The 14,151-nt window shown below is 38.6% G+C and overlaps 1 protein-coding gene across 2 annotated transcripts in view; it reads right to left on the minus strand.

The window, feature by feature from the left end:
• Window positions 1-4,627: 4,627 nt before the first annotated feature.
• Window positions 4,628-14,151, minus strand: part of KDM5C (lysine demethylase 5C) — a 45,664-nt gene continuing 36,140 nt past the window's right edge. Inside the window, exon 26 of one of the 2 annotated variants that reach the window (XM_081277525.1) lies at window positions 4,628-6,155. In XM_081277525.1, the coding sequence (XP_081133651.1) occupies window positions 6,150-6,155 (6 nt within the window). In that variant the 3' untranslated portion in view covers window positions 4,628-6,149. Of the gene's footprint in view, window positions 6,156-9,341; window positions 11,052-14,151 lie in introns of those variants that run through there. The other variant, XM_081277524.1, reaches the window with a different exon arrangement.

Raw genomic sequence — 14,151 nt, forward strand, 5'->3', positions numbered from 1 at the left:
ATCACAATGTTTCAACCAACCAACCCAACTGTAGTTAGCACTCTTCCAACTGAGCTATATCCCCAGCCCATTAGCACCATTTCTAAGTTTCCAAGTGGCAACCTTAAATTCAGTATCTCTTTGTGGGTCCATATCAATAAATTTTATCCCAATCCAACATTATGTTCCTTCTACTATTATCCCACACCCTGTTACTAGGGATTGAACCCAGGGGCACTCTACCACTGAGCTACATCCCCAGCCTTTTATTTAGTTATAAGAGAGGGTATCTCTTAAGTTACTGAAGCTGGTCTCAAACTTGCAATCCCCCTGCCTCAGTCTCCCGAGTTGCAGGGTTCACAGGCATGCACCACCATGACTGGCCTTATATGTATTTCTCAATACAGGCTCCCCAGATTTATGTCTGTATAAATTAGAAGACTCAAGTAGCTTTGGAGCATACTGCATTCCCTCATGGGTCTACTTTGTGCCTCACCATTAGAAGCCTGCTGATACTTGAGTCTAGTTATAGATTTAGAAGCAAATGCAGGGTGGCAGGGATGGGTTGTAAGGAGGATCAGCATTTTCTTGCATAGCAACTGCCTCAGAGGAGGCTATTACTTTCCTCAGGCAATTCAGGGCTAACACTCTCAGAGGAAGGTGAAGAGGCTTTTTCCTCTAGGGTTGTGGAGGCTACTTCCCTTGGCAGAGAAGACACATTAAAATTTAGGGGCCAAATGTCCCCAGTTTCATCAGGGATCTTCCCACATGTCTTCATTACATCTTTCAGGACCCCATTCTTTCACAATCAATGTCCTCCTAATAAAGATTGGCAGTTCACTTGCATTGTAATTCAGCCAGGTGATATAATGCTGAGTTTGATTGTTGGCAACTACCAGAGATCAGAGTGACCTTCAGAACACACATAAAAGCTTTTAGGACATTTCTGCAGTGTTTGAGCTTAGGATTCATATCCCTAAACTCATCCTTTACTTTCCCCACTTTGTCCGGTGACATTAAGAACATCCATCCAACCTAATTATATTTGACAAAAATATCCCTAAGGATCATATACACAGTCACCCAGAACCTTTTAATAAGTGATTGATTATAAATATCCCGTGGTGACATTTTGTGGAACTCTATTGCCAGATCATGGCATAGATCAGTAACCAATGGGATATCAGAAAGAGGGAGAGATTGTTATAAGGAATTGGCTCATGTTAATTATGAAGACACAAGAGATTTGATTGTGTAGTTCTAGTCTGAAGGCCAGTAGACTTGAAGAACCAGTGTTTTAATTCAAATATAAAAGCCAGGAAGAACCAGTGTTTTAATTAAAATACAAAACCAGGGAAAAAAACCTATGGCCCAATTCCAAAACAGGCAGGAAGAATTGTTCCTTACTGTGAAGAAGATAAGCCTTTTTTTTTTTTTCTATTCAGGCCTTCAATTAGATGAGGCCTGCTGACATTAAGGAGGACAGCCTGCTTTACTCAGTCTACCAATTTAAAAATTTTGGGGGTGGTACTGGGGATTGAATTCAGGGGCACTCCACCACTGAGCCACATTCCCAGCCCTGTTTTGTATTTGATTTAGAGACAGGGTCTCACTGAGTTGCTTACCATCTAAGGCTGGCTTTGAACCTGAGATTCTCCTGCCTCAGCCTCTTGAGCTGCTGGGATTACAGGCATGCACCACCACACTCAGCTTTAAATTTTAATCTCATTTTAAAATGCTCTTATAGAGGGGCTGAGGTTCAGCGGTAGAACACTTGCCTACCATGTATGAGGCACTGGGTTCGATTCTCAGCACCACATATAAATAAATGAATAAAATAAAGGTCCATGCATCTAAAAAAAATATTTAAAAAAAACACTCTTATAGAAACATCCAAAATAATGTTTGAGCAAATATCTGTGCACGCCATGGCCCTGTCAACACCTAAAATTAACTATCATAATGGACAATGTTGAATATCCGTGTCTTAGTCTATTTTCTGTTGCAGTGACAGAATACCTGAAACTGGGTAATTTGTAAAGAACAAGGACTACTCTTGGGCACAGTGGCACATGCCTATAATTCCAATGACTGTGAAAACTGAGGGAGGAAGATTACAAGTTCAAGACCAGCCTGGGCAACTTATTGAGACCCTGTCTCAAAAAATAACAAGGGGAAATGCCTAGCTCATTACCTACCCTCTTGTCTGATCACAAGACAAAACAGGGAATGACATCATCCAAAGAACAAGGAGGTGCTAAAGGGAGGTCCTCAGCAGCACCTCCTAGCAATAACTGAGGGGATGAAATTGTCAGAAAGGAACTGGCCCCAAAGACATCTCCATTGCTTGAGTCCCTCCATAGCCGACCTCAATTCCCAGCCCCTCTAGCTAGGTCTCCTTCTTCACTTATCTTTGTTCCCAAGAAAGAAAGGAGGTGGCTGGGGTAGGTGCTGTAGCTCAGTGGCAGAGCGCTTGCCTAGCATGTGTGAAGCACTAGATTCGATTCTCAGCACCACATATAAATAAGAAATAAAGGTCCATTGACAATTAAAAACAATATTAATAAAAAAAGGAGGTGGTGGCTGGCAAGTACTCCAAGGAACAAAGAATGGACCTGGAACATGAACTGAATGGGGGAATTCTCTTGAACTCAAAAAGAGTTGGGTGTCCTCCAACATTTCCTCAGACTACTATCTCTCCAGAGGTCATAACAGTCTGCAGAGGACACAAGTCAGGGCACTCCCCACCAGAATCAATGACCCTAGCTCTATAAAGTATACAAAGTCCTGCATTCCCCCACCTTATCTCCCTCACATCCTACTTTCTATGCCTCAGCCATTCCCAGCAGGACAAGTTGCCCCCCCCCCCCCCGCTGTCTGTTCTCTGGACCTTAACTATTGCTCAGATCTCAGCAGGATTTTCATCCTCCTTCTCAAACAAACCCCTACTCAGCTGTTCAGATAGCTCATGTGGGATCTTCCTTCAGGCATAGAAAAGTGGAAGTATTAGCTATGAAAAATCTGATCTTCCAGTTCACTTATTCATTCTACAAATGTAGTCAAATCTACTGTTTATTCCATCTATTACATTCTGTACTTTAATTATTTTTTATTTCAAATTTTTATTTACTCATACCCTTTCCTGTATGTGGTTATGTCCAAAAATTTAAAAGTAAATAAAACAGGAAACAATTTTATATGAATACCCGCCAGTTGTAATACATGTGATATTTCAGGTAAATAATGTTTTTTGCATCTGAAATTTTATCCATAGACACCCAAAGAACAATAAAGTTCCTGTTTGATGTAATAATTAGTATATCATTTGGTTTAAGATGACTTAATTCAGTGTTTAATAAGTAAATTGTCAAATGTTTTAGTGTAAGAATTAAATAGGCCTACTGTACACTTTCTTTCCAATCTAGTGTTTTTTTTGGGGGGGCGGGTTTACTGGGAATTAAACTCAAGAGTGATCTACCACGGAGCTACATCCCCAGCCCTTTTATTTAGGGACAGGGTCTTACGAAATTGCCAAGCCTGGTCTCAAACTTGCAATCCTCCTGTCTCAGCCTCCTGCATTGTTGGAATAAAGGGTGTGTGCCACCATGCCCGGCCTAATGTGCTTTTTACTTGAGCTCAGCAGAATGGTTGAAGAAACACTTTATTCTTTCTATTTCAGTGTATTATTTATGTATGAGATATGTTCAACATGTTCTATGTCTTAGAAGTGCTCCAAGTCAGAATATGTTGCTTTTGAAACACAGTATGGAGAACATCTACCTGTACTAGACCTGAAGGTAAATGTGTAGATGTGAGTATCCTAAAATATACATATGACTGGCCTTTTTACTCTCTATCTCTAAATGCATTTGAGAAACTGTACCTTGTTTTAATATAATATAAGCAGTGTCTTTTGATTATTTATGAACAGTAAATACATATTGCTGACATGATTTTTTTAAAAAATATTTATTTAGTTGTAGATGAACACACAGTATCTTTATTTTTATGTGATGCTGAGGATTGAACCCAGTGCCTCACACATGCGAGGAAGCACTTTACTGCCAAACTACAGCCTCAGCCCCTTTGCTGACATGATTTTAAAAAGCTTTTTTTTTTTTTTTTTTTTTGTACTGGAGATTGAACTCAGGGACATTTAACCACTGAACCACATCTCCAGCCCTTTTTTGTATTTTATTTAGAGACAGGGTCTCACTGAGTTGCTTAGGGCCTTGCTAAGTTGCTGAGACTGGCTTTGAACTTACAATCCTCCTGCCTCAGCCTCCTGAGCCTCAGGGATTACAGGTGTATGCCACTGCACCTGGCTTAAAAAAGCATTTTTAAAAGCAAGATCATAGTTTTAGATTTTGAGTTCAAGGCACTGGGGAGTTTCTTTACTGCCCCAAGGAAAGAAATCTCCTTTAAACCCTTACAAAAATTAGCTCCAAATGAACCATAGGCCTAAATGTAAACCACAAAACTAAAAAAAAGCTCCTAGAAAATAATAGCAGAAAATTTAGGTGATCTTTGGGTATGGTGATAACACTTTAGATATAACAACAAAGGCATGATCCATGAAAGAATTGATAAGATGGACTTCATTAGATCTTTTAATGACATTTTTAATGACATATTTTACAAAGGACACTGTCAAAAGAATAGAAAACAAGCTACAGACTGGGAGGAAATATTTACAGGTCATATTTGATAAAGAACTTGTATCCAAAATATACAAATAATTCTTCACACTCAACAATAAAAAACAAACAAACAACACTCCCACTCCTGAATTTATATCCCAAAGAGATGAAATAAGTATGTCAAAGAGGCATCTGAAACCCCATATTTATTGCAACATTATTCACTGTAGCCAAGAACTGCAAACAACTTAAATGGCCATCAACTGATGAATGGATAAAGAAAATATGGTACAGATACATAGTGGAATACTATATGACCATAAAAAGGAACAAAATCTAGTCATTTGCAACAACACAGGTAGAACTGGAGATAATTATGTTAAAGGAAATTGGCCAGGCATGGAAAGACAAGTACTGCATGATCTTACTCATATGTAGAATCTAAAAACTTGATCTCATTGAAATTGAGAGTAGAAAGGTAGTTGCCAGAGGCAGGGGAAAATAGCAGGGATATACAGAGAAGATGACAGATGGGTTTCTGAGTTAGTTACATAAGAGAAGTTCTAATGTGCTATTGCACAATAGGGGGACTATGGATAAAAATAATGTACAGTACATTTCCAAAAGCTAGAAGGATTTTGAAAGTTTTCACCATAAAGAAATAATAACTGAGGAGATAGATAAATTTAACCTGATTTAAACATTATACAGTATATACATGTACCAAAACATCCCATGTTACCCCATCATTATGTATAGTTTCTTTTTGCAGTACTGGGGACCAAACTAGGGCTTTGTACAAACTAGGCAAATACTCTACTAATGAGCTACATTTTCAGCCTTTGAACAATTTTATGTTCTCCTGTATCAGTTAAAAAATAAATTTAATTTTGGAAAAGAAAACAACCCGATTAAGAAATAGGTAAAAGACCTAAACAGATACTTCACCAAAAAAAGGATGTACAAATTGTAAAGAAGCACATGAAAAAGATGCTTCACAAAATAGATAAATAAAACAAAGGTATTATGTCCAACTACAACTAAAAAAATAAATATTTTTTTAAAAAAAGAATTGGAATATAAATATCAGAGTTGATTTGGACAGATCTGAGTGCCCTAAACCCCAACCTTCACTGAGCAGGGAAATGCAAATTAAGCAACAATGAGATACTATTACATACCTGTTAGAATAGCTGAAATCCAGAATACTTATAACACCAAATGCTGATGAGTATTGGGAGCAACAGTAACTCTCAGCCATTGCTGGTGGAAATGCAAAATGGTACAGCCACTTTGGAAGACAGTTTGACGGTTTCTTACAAAACTAAACATTCTCTTACCATATAGTCCAATACTCACATTCCTGGATATTTTTTTTTCCCAGTGGGTTGAAAACTTATATCCACACAAACCGGCATACAAATGTTTTCAGCATCTTTATTCATAATTGTCAAAACTTTGAAGCAACCAAGATGTCCTTCAGTAGGTGAATGGAGAAATTTGTGGTACATCCAGACAATGGAATATTATTCAGTGCTAAAAAGAAATGAGCAGGTGCAGTGGTGCATGCCTGTAATCTCCACCACTTTGGAAACTGAGACAGAAATATCACAAGTTCCAGGGAAGGCTGGGCAACTTTAGCAAGACCCTGTCTCATAATAAAAGTTAAAAAGTGCTACGGGTGTAGCTCAGTAGTTAGTAAAGTGCCCCTTAGTTCAATCCCCAGCACTGAGAAGAAGGAGAAAGAAGTGAGCTGTCCAGTGACAGAGTGCTTTCCTATGCCTGAGGCCTTGGTTCAATTCCCAGTTTGAAGAAAAGAAAGGTAAGGAAGAAAGGAAGGGAGGAAGGGAGGGATGGAGGGAAGGAGGAGAGAAATGAGCTATTAAGTCATAAAGTGACATGGAGGAAACTTAAATGAGTATTACTAAGTGAAAGAAGAAAATCTGAAAATGTTACATACTCTGATTCCTGAATAATGTCATTTTGGAAAACACAAAACTTCAGAGACAGTAAAAAGATCAGTGTTGCCAGGGGTTAGAAGAAAGAGACACATGAATAGGTGAAGCACAGACATTTTAGGGCGGCGAAACTACTCTGTATGATACTGTAGTGGTAGACACATGTCATTATATATTTGTCAAAAACCATAAAATGTACAACACCAAGATTGAGCCCTAATATAAACTATTGACTTGATTGATGATACGACAATATGAGTTTATGAACATGAACAGTAACAAATGCACTACTCTGTTGTGAGATTTAGATAGTGCGGGAGGCTGTACACATGTGGGAGCAGGGGGTATATGGAAATTCTCTGTACTTTGCACTCCATTTTACTGTGAACCTAAAACAACTCTAAAAATAAAGTTTATGGTTAAAAAAGAAATCTGTTTATCTCTTCTAAGCCCAGGACTGATGCAGACTGAAATCAGACATAAGCTAAATCCTGTAGGTTGCTAACTTCCAATGCAGATTGAATTCACAGGACCTCCAGGTCTCTTATGTGAAAACAAGGCTACTAATTAGGGAAACAGTGGGACCTTAAGAATTGGAATAGAGGGGCTGGGGTTGTGGCTCAGCTTGCCTAGCGTGTGCGATGCCCAGGGTTCTATCCTCAGCACCACATAAAATAGATAAATAAACAAAGGTATTGTGTCCAACTACAACTAAAAAATAAATATTTTTAAAAAAAAGAATTGGAATATAAATATCAGAGTTGATTTGGACAAATCTGAGTGCCCTAAACCCCAACCTTCACTGAGCGTCCCTTGGCACCAGAGGCTGTTCTTCCTCCCCAGTCTAATGGGGCTGGTCTTGCATGACTTAGGGGCCCTTTCAAAATCTGGCTAATTAATCCCAGTGACTCAGGAGGCTGAGGCAGGAGGATTGCAAATCTAAGACCAGTCTCAGTAACTTAGCAAGGCCCTAAACAACTTAGAACAATCCCATCTCAAAAAATTTAAAAGGTACGGGGAGGTAGTGCAGAGGTAAAAAGCTCCTGGGTTTATCCCCTAATACCTCCCCCGCAAAAGAAAAAAAACAATCTGGCTAATCTTTCTCAAAGAGCTATCAATATCACTCCTTGCTGCCTTTAGACCCATTACAGAATTCAGATATCCACACGTTGGAGAACAAGTAGACACCTATTAGAAAGTGTTCAAGCACACATGCATACACAAACCTAAGGAGATTTAGCTAATTTATACTGGCAGGAATCTCAGTAACGTGTGGGAATTGACTCTAAGGATGATAGATCAGGAGAAAGAAATGTAACTTTACATTGAGCTAAACGTTTTTTGTTGTGGATGGATATATATATATATAAAATCAAAAAATTTGGGGCTGGGATTGTGGCTCAGCGGTAGATTGCTCGTCTAGTACGTGTGAGGCCCTGGGTTCGATCCTCAGCACCACATAAAAATAAATATCGGGGCTGGGGATGTGGCTCAAGCTGTAGCGCGCTCGCCTGGTGTGCGTGTGGCCCGGGTTCGATCCTCAGCACCACATACAAACAAAGATGTTGTGTCCGCCAATAACTGAAAAATAAATATTGAAATTCTCTCTCTCTCCTCTCTCTCTCTCTTTAAAAAAAATAAAAAAATAAATATAATATTGTATCCAGTTACAACTAAAAAATAAATATTAAAGTAATTCTTCATTATTTAAAAAAAATTTGTCATTTTAACCATTTTTGAGTGTACAATTAGGTGACATTAATCACGTTCACAATGTTGTGCAGTCATCACTACTATCTAGTTCCAAAACTTTTCATCACCCCCAAAAGAAATTCTGCACAACCATTCTCTCATATTACTAGCCCCCAGTAACCTTTTAACTACTTTCTGTCTCTGAATTTGCCAAGCCCAGATAATCTCACTAAAGTGGAATCATACAATCTTTGCCCTTTGCGTCTAGATTATTTCAGTTAGAATTTTTCCAAAGTACTTTCATATTGTAGCATGTGTCCAAACTTCATTCTTTTTATGGCTGAATAATATTCTACTATTTGTACATACCACATTTTGTTTATACATTCTTATGTTGATGGACAGACACTTGTGTTGTTTTTTCCTCTTGATTATCGTGAATAATGTTTCAGTGAAAATTAGTATTCAATTATATGTTTGAGTTCCTTTTTAAAGTTTTTAAGTGTAAACCTAAGAGTGGAATTGCTAGGTGATATGGCAATTCTGGTAGCTTTTTGAGGAACTGCCAAACTGTTTTACAGAGAGGGCCCATTTTACATTACTACCAACAATATACTAGGGTTACAATTTCTCCATATCCTCTCCAACTTCCTATTTTCTGGGTTTAAAATTTATTATTATTGCTACTCTAGTGGACATGAAGTGGTTTTTCATTGTGGCTTTGATTTGCATTTCCCTAATAAAAGACATTACACATCTTTTCCTGTGCTTCTTGGCTATTTTTATATCTTCTTTTTTAAAAATATTTTTTTAGCTGCAGTTGGACACAATACTTTGGTTTTATTTATTTATTTTTATGTGGTACTGAGGATTGAACCCAGCACGTCACACATGCTCAGCAAGCACTCCACCGCTGAGCTGCATCCCCAGCCCCTATTTTTATATCTTCTTTGGGGAAATATTTATTCAAGACCTTTGCCCATTTTTAAAACTGGGTTGTTTCTCTTTTCGCTAAGTTGTACGAACTCTTTACATATTCTGAAAATTGTCCTCTTTTTTGATAAAATCCTATTATGCACAAAAAATTTAATATCAATGAAATCCAATTTATCTATTTTATTGTTTTGCTCATGCTTTTGGTATCATATCTAAAACTCCATTGCCACATCCAAGGTCATAAGGAACAATTCCTATTTTCTTCTAAAGAGTGTTATTTTAACTCTTAAACATAAGGCGCTGATTCATTTTGGGTTAATGGTATATGGTGTGAGGTAGAGGGTCCAAGTTCGTTGTTCTGCATGTGGAAATTAAGTTGTTCAAGCACTATCAGTTGAAGACTGTTTTCTCCCCTACTGGACTTGTCACCCTTGTCAAAAATCAGTTATCCACCTGGAGGGTTAACTCCATGGTAGAGGGCTTACCCAGTTTATGTGAAGCCCTGGGTTCAATTTCTAGTATCACACACAAAAATCAATTGGCCATTTGATATTCTTTTTCAATATTGTTTTGGCTATTATTGGTCCCTTGCAATTTCATATTAATTTGTGGGTTGGCTTTCCAGTTTCTGCAAAAATCCTGTTCAAACTTTCATAGAGGACTGCATTGAATTTATAGAACACCTTGGCTAGTATTAACATTAACAATGATAAATCTTCCAATTCATAGACATGGAATCTTTCCACTTCTTTAGATCTTTATTTTCTTTCGGCAATTTTTTATAGTTTTTAATGTGTAAGTCTTTCTCTTCCATGGTCATATTTATTCCTAGGTATTTTATTTTTGTGGGTGTTATTGTAAGTGGAATTGTTTTTTAATTTCATTTTTAATCATTCATTGCTAGAATATAAAAATAGAACTAATTTCTATGTGTTCCTCTTGTATCCTGCAATTTGTCCTAAATTTATTAGCTCTATGCCTTTTCTGCATTTGAAATGCCTTTTCTGTATGAAATGAGATGATCATGTGTTTTTTTCTCTTTGTTCTATTGTGATGTATTACCTTGATAGATTTCATGTTGAATCACTCTTGCATTCCTACAGTAAATCCCACTTGATCCTGACATATAATACTTTCAATCTGCTGCTGGATTTGTCGTGCTAGTAATCTGTTGAGAATTTCACATCTATATTCACCAAGGATATTGTTCTGTAATTTTCTTTTTTTGTGCTATTTTTATCTGATTTTGGTGAGGTCAGACTTTTCAATAGAGGTACAGTCATTAGCAATCCTAGATGTACTTTGTAGGCTGAAGCAACTATGAGTATTTCTGGGTTGTTGTATTGTTTGACTAAAATGTGGTCTCAACAATAATCTGTGTTAAATGAAGTTAAGATGCCAGAAAATCTGTGGTACAATGTAAATAGAAGAATCCAAATTGTTTAGGGCAACAAGAATGTTGTAATTGACTAATCATGCTAACCCATTCATTTCATCCTCTGTTACTATTCCTTCTAGAAGGGCTTTGAAAAGTACAGTATGACATATGGCAAAAAATTGGTTAGGTGATCATTAAGTCTTCTTCCTCTTCTTTCTAGGGACAAATCCAGATTATGTTTTCCAGTGTCCCTGAAATTGGGTATGCCATTGTCTGAGTTCTAGCTAACAGAATGTGAGCAGATGTAACATGCACTACATCCAGGCTTAGCTTCTAAAAACATTCTACCTGGTCTTTTCCTCTTCTGGCTGGCTGGGATGGAGGTGACAATAGTACAATGGTGACCATATTTTGAAGATTTCAGTGGGGATGATAGGATCACCTTCGGAGAGAAGTTGGGTTTGGTTCCTATAGTGAACAGCAGAACCATAGCAGTAATCAGAATGGTTTGACCTGTGGGAATCTGTAATAGTGGCTAATTAAGCATGGTTTTATTGGGACCAAATAGATGGACAGTCCTACTTATTATATAACCCCCCCCAAATTTTTCTGGTGTGGCATATGATATAGTTGCCAAAATGTACAGTCCCAGCCTTTCCCCCAGTCCACAGACTAAATAAAGCCCCTTGAATGAAAGGGAGGGTCCATTTGAAGAATGACCTTGCTACACTTTCACAAGTGTATATGGTAAAATCTCCCTTCCTGCTTTCCCCACAGGGACCTACAGCCAGGATAATTTCGTGCTGGGGTCAGGGAAATATCCAGACATCTTAAAATACACTGGATATGCTGTATTGATGTTAATCCCTGGTGACCCAGCCACTCACTATGGTCAACTAGTTAGACTAGGATCAGGTTATACATGAAGTTTCATCCTGAGTCCTCAAATGGTGCCCAGGAGAAATCCTAAGGTGATTTCTCCAGTTCCTGGATACATTATTGAGACACACAGTACAGATGGCATAAAGATAGAAGGTTATAGCAAAAGAACAAATTATTGAGAGGAAGATCAGATTGAGGGCCTTTTCTGGAAATCAACAGGAAAGACTAAGGAGATACAACATACTTTTTATTTAAAGACTAAAGAAATGGAGGATAAAATTGGAATTGGCAACATCATGATATAGGAATCCCAGAAGCAGTGAGAAATAAAAATGAAAAAGTGGATCAATTTTGTGAGTGAACACCTGAGCACAGGACACCAGCTGACCTGTGTTTGGTGTTGATCTGCCTATGTTGATCTCTGGAACTGTCTCATCAGGTCCATGAAGTTATCTTTGTGCAACAGCATTCCACTATCAAATAGAATAGGTCTATACAGCAGGTCTTGGAAACACAAGTAAGCTGCCTGAACAGGTAATCTTACTCCCCCACCTGCTGTACTGCCATCTCTTTCTCACCTACACCTAGGCCTCATGGGAGTTGCCTGTGACCAAATGACTAAGGGATACAATATTTAATCTTGGCTTAAAACCAAATGGTTCTATACAATATGCTGGTATCTGCCAGAAGTGGCTAGTTGCAGGATTACAACCCCACTTAAGATTGATCTTGAAGGATAGTAAGAAGGGAAATTCTTCCAGTAGAAAAACTATCTGGTCACATAAATGGTCAAAAATGTAGATAGCTGACAACTCATTGATGAGTAGTTACCAATGACCTGGCTCCCTGATCAAGGACTTTAAAAGGATAGAGTTGAAATATTGTTAATAAGGAAGTTTCAGGAAGGCCATGTCCTCCATAGAATGGACATACAGTGTGAAAGTTAAATTTTTGTCCCACATAAATGAGGACCAGAAAGAATCCACTATGGAGGAGGATCTCAGACAAGATAACCTGTTCTGTGAATATGAGCCAACCTCTATCCTGTCATCCTTTTCCTTGCCCAACAGACTCCAGAACAAAATGGCCATGATGGTGGACATGGGCTCCACAATATGGACTTCCACCAATGCCAGTCTGGCTATAGCCACTGGTGACTGCCCAACTCACCAACAGAAGAGAAATACCAAGCATATGATTACAGAGACAATACAAGACAAAAAGAAGTCAATGGACCTCTGAAATTCTACTGGCGGTAAGCAGATTGAGCGAACTGCTTAGCTGCAAACATGTGCTACTCTTAATGAAAAAGGAAGGAAGGAAAGAAGGCACAGATGATGGAAGCAAGAGCCCAGAAGGCAGGGCAAAGAGCCATTGAGAATTATTCCCAGACCTTGAAATCTAATCAAGGAACTTCTGTTTGCCCAGTTAGATTTCAGAATTATTATAGACCAGTAACTCCCTTGCATCTTCCATTTCCCCCACCTTTTTAACAGGAATATCTGTAGCAGTTATCCTATGCCTGTTCCACCATTGTGTGTTGGGTGTCTTGGGAACAGATAACTTGCCTCTTAAGTTTCACAGATCTATACATAGAGAAAAATAGTATTTAAAGAACCATACTTAAGGAATACACCCAAGGCACCTCAGTCACACCTGGACCTGATTAAGATATTCTGAACTTTGAGGTCATGCTGTAATGGGATGAGATTTTTAGAGAACTTGGGAAGGGATGAATGTATTTTGTATGTGGAAGGAATATGAATCATTGGGGACCAATGGTAATCAGTCTCCAAAATGGCCCCCAATGTTCCTCACCTTCACTGTTGGCACCTACACTGTTGTGTAAATCCCTCCCACTCAGTGTGGTCTGGACCTAGTGACTTACTTCTAATGAATAGACTACTGCAAAAGTGATAGGTTATAAAGAATGACTTCTGTCTTGCACGTGGGCACACATTATCTCTCTCTCATCTCACTTGATTGCTCTGACAAAACAAGTTGCCCTATGAAAAGATCCACATAGCAAGGAATTGAGAGTGGTATCTGGCCAAGAGCCAGCAAAAAATACTGAATCTTGCCAATAACCCTGTGAGGGAGTTTGGAAACAGATCCTTCTACAGTGGAGCCTTGAGATGACTACAGCCCTGGCTGACACTTTGATTGCAGGCTGTGAGCGGCCCTGAAATAGAAACTCAACTAAGATGTACCTACATTTCTATCCCACAGGAACTATGAGATAAATGCTGTTTTAAGCCACTATGGTTTTGAGGTAATTTGTGACACAGCAGTACATAATACAGACAGGCATGGAGCTTATGCAGAACCTCAGCAACAAAGGCTTCTACCTACCAAGGCCAGTATGTATAGCACTGCTGAGTTCCCAGCCTACCAACAGCAGAGATCAATGCTGGGTTCCCACTATGAACTACTTCCTGGTGGCAGACCACTTACTTTGGAACCCTTCTGACAGGCAGAGCTTAGATTCACAGAAACAGTGAACATCCCAGCCCTATCAAGTTGATAATACCTGGGCCTGACCTGTTCTAGAGGTCTGTTTCCTGTGTGTCTATCAAGGACTCTGAAATATCTCATGTGGAACTTGGCACCCAGGAGGGGGTTCACAAGGGGCTGTTTCCCTTTGCTAGAATATGAGTGTTCTAGGGGAGGGAACCCATTTCTCTGG

Source organism: Spermophilus citellus (genome assembly GCF_964194105.1).
Source record: "Spermophilus citellus genome assembly, chromosome: X".
NCBI lineage: Eukaryota > Metazoa > Chordata > Mammalia > Rodentia > Sciuridae > Spermophilus > Spermophilus citellus.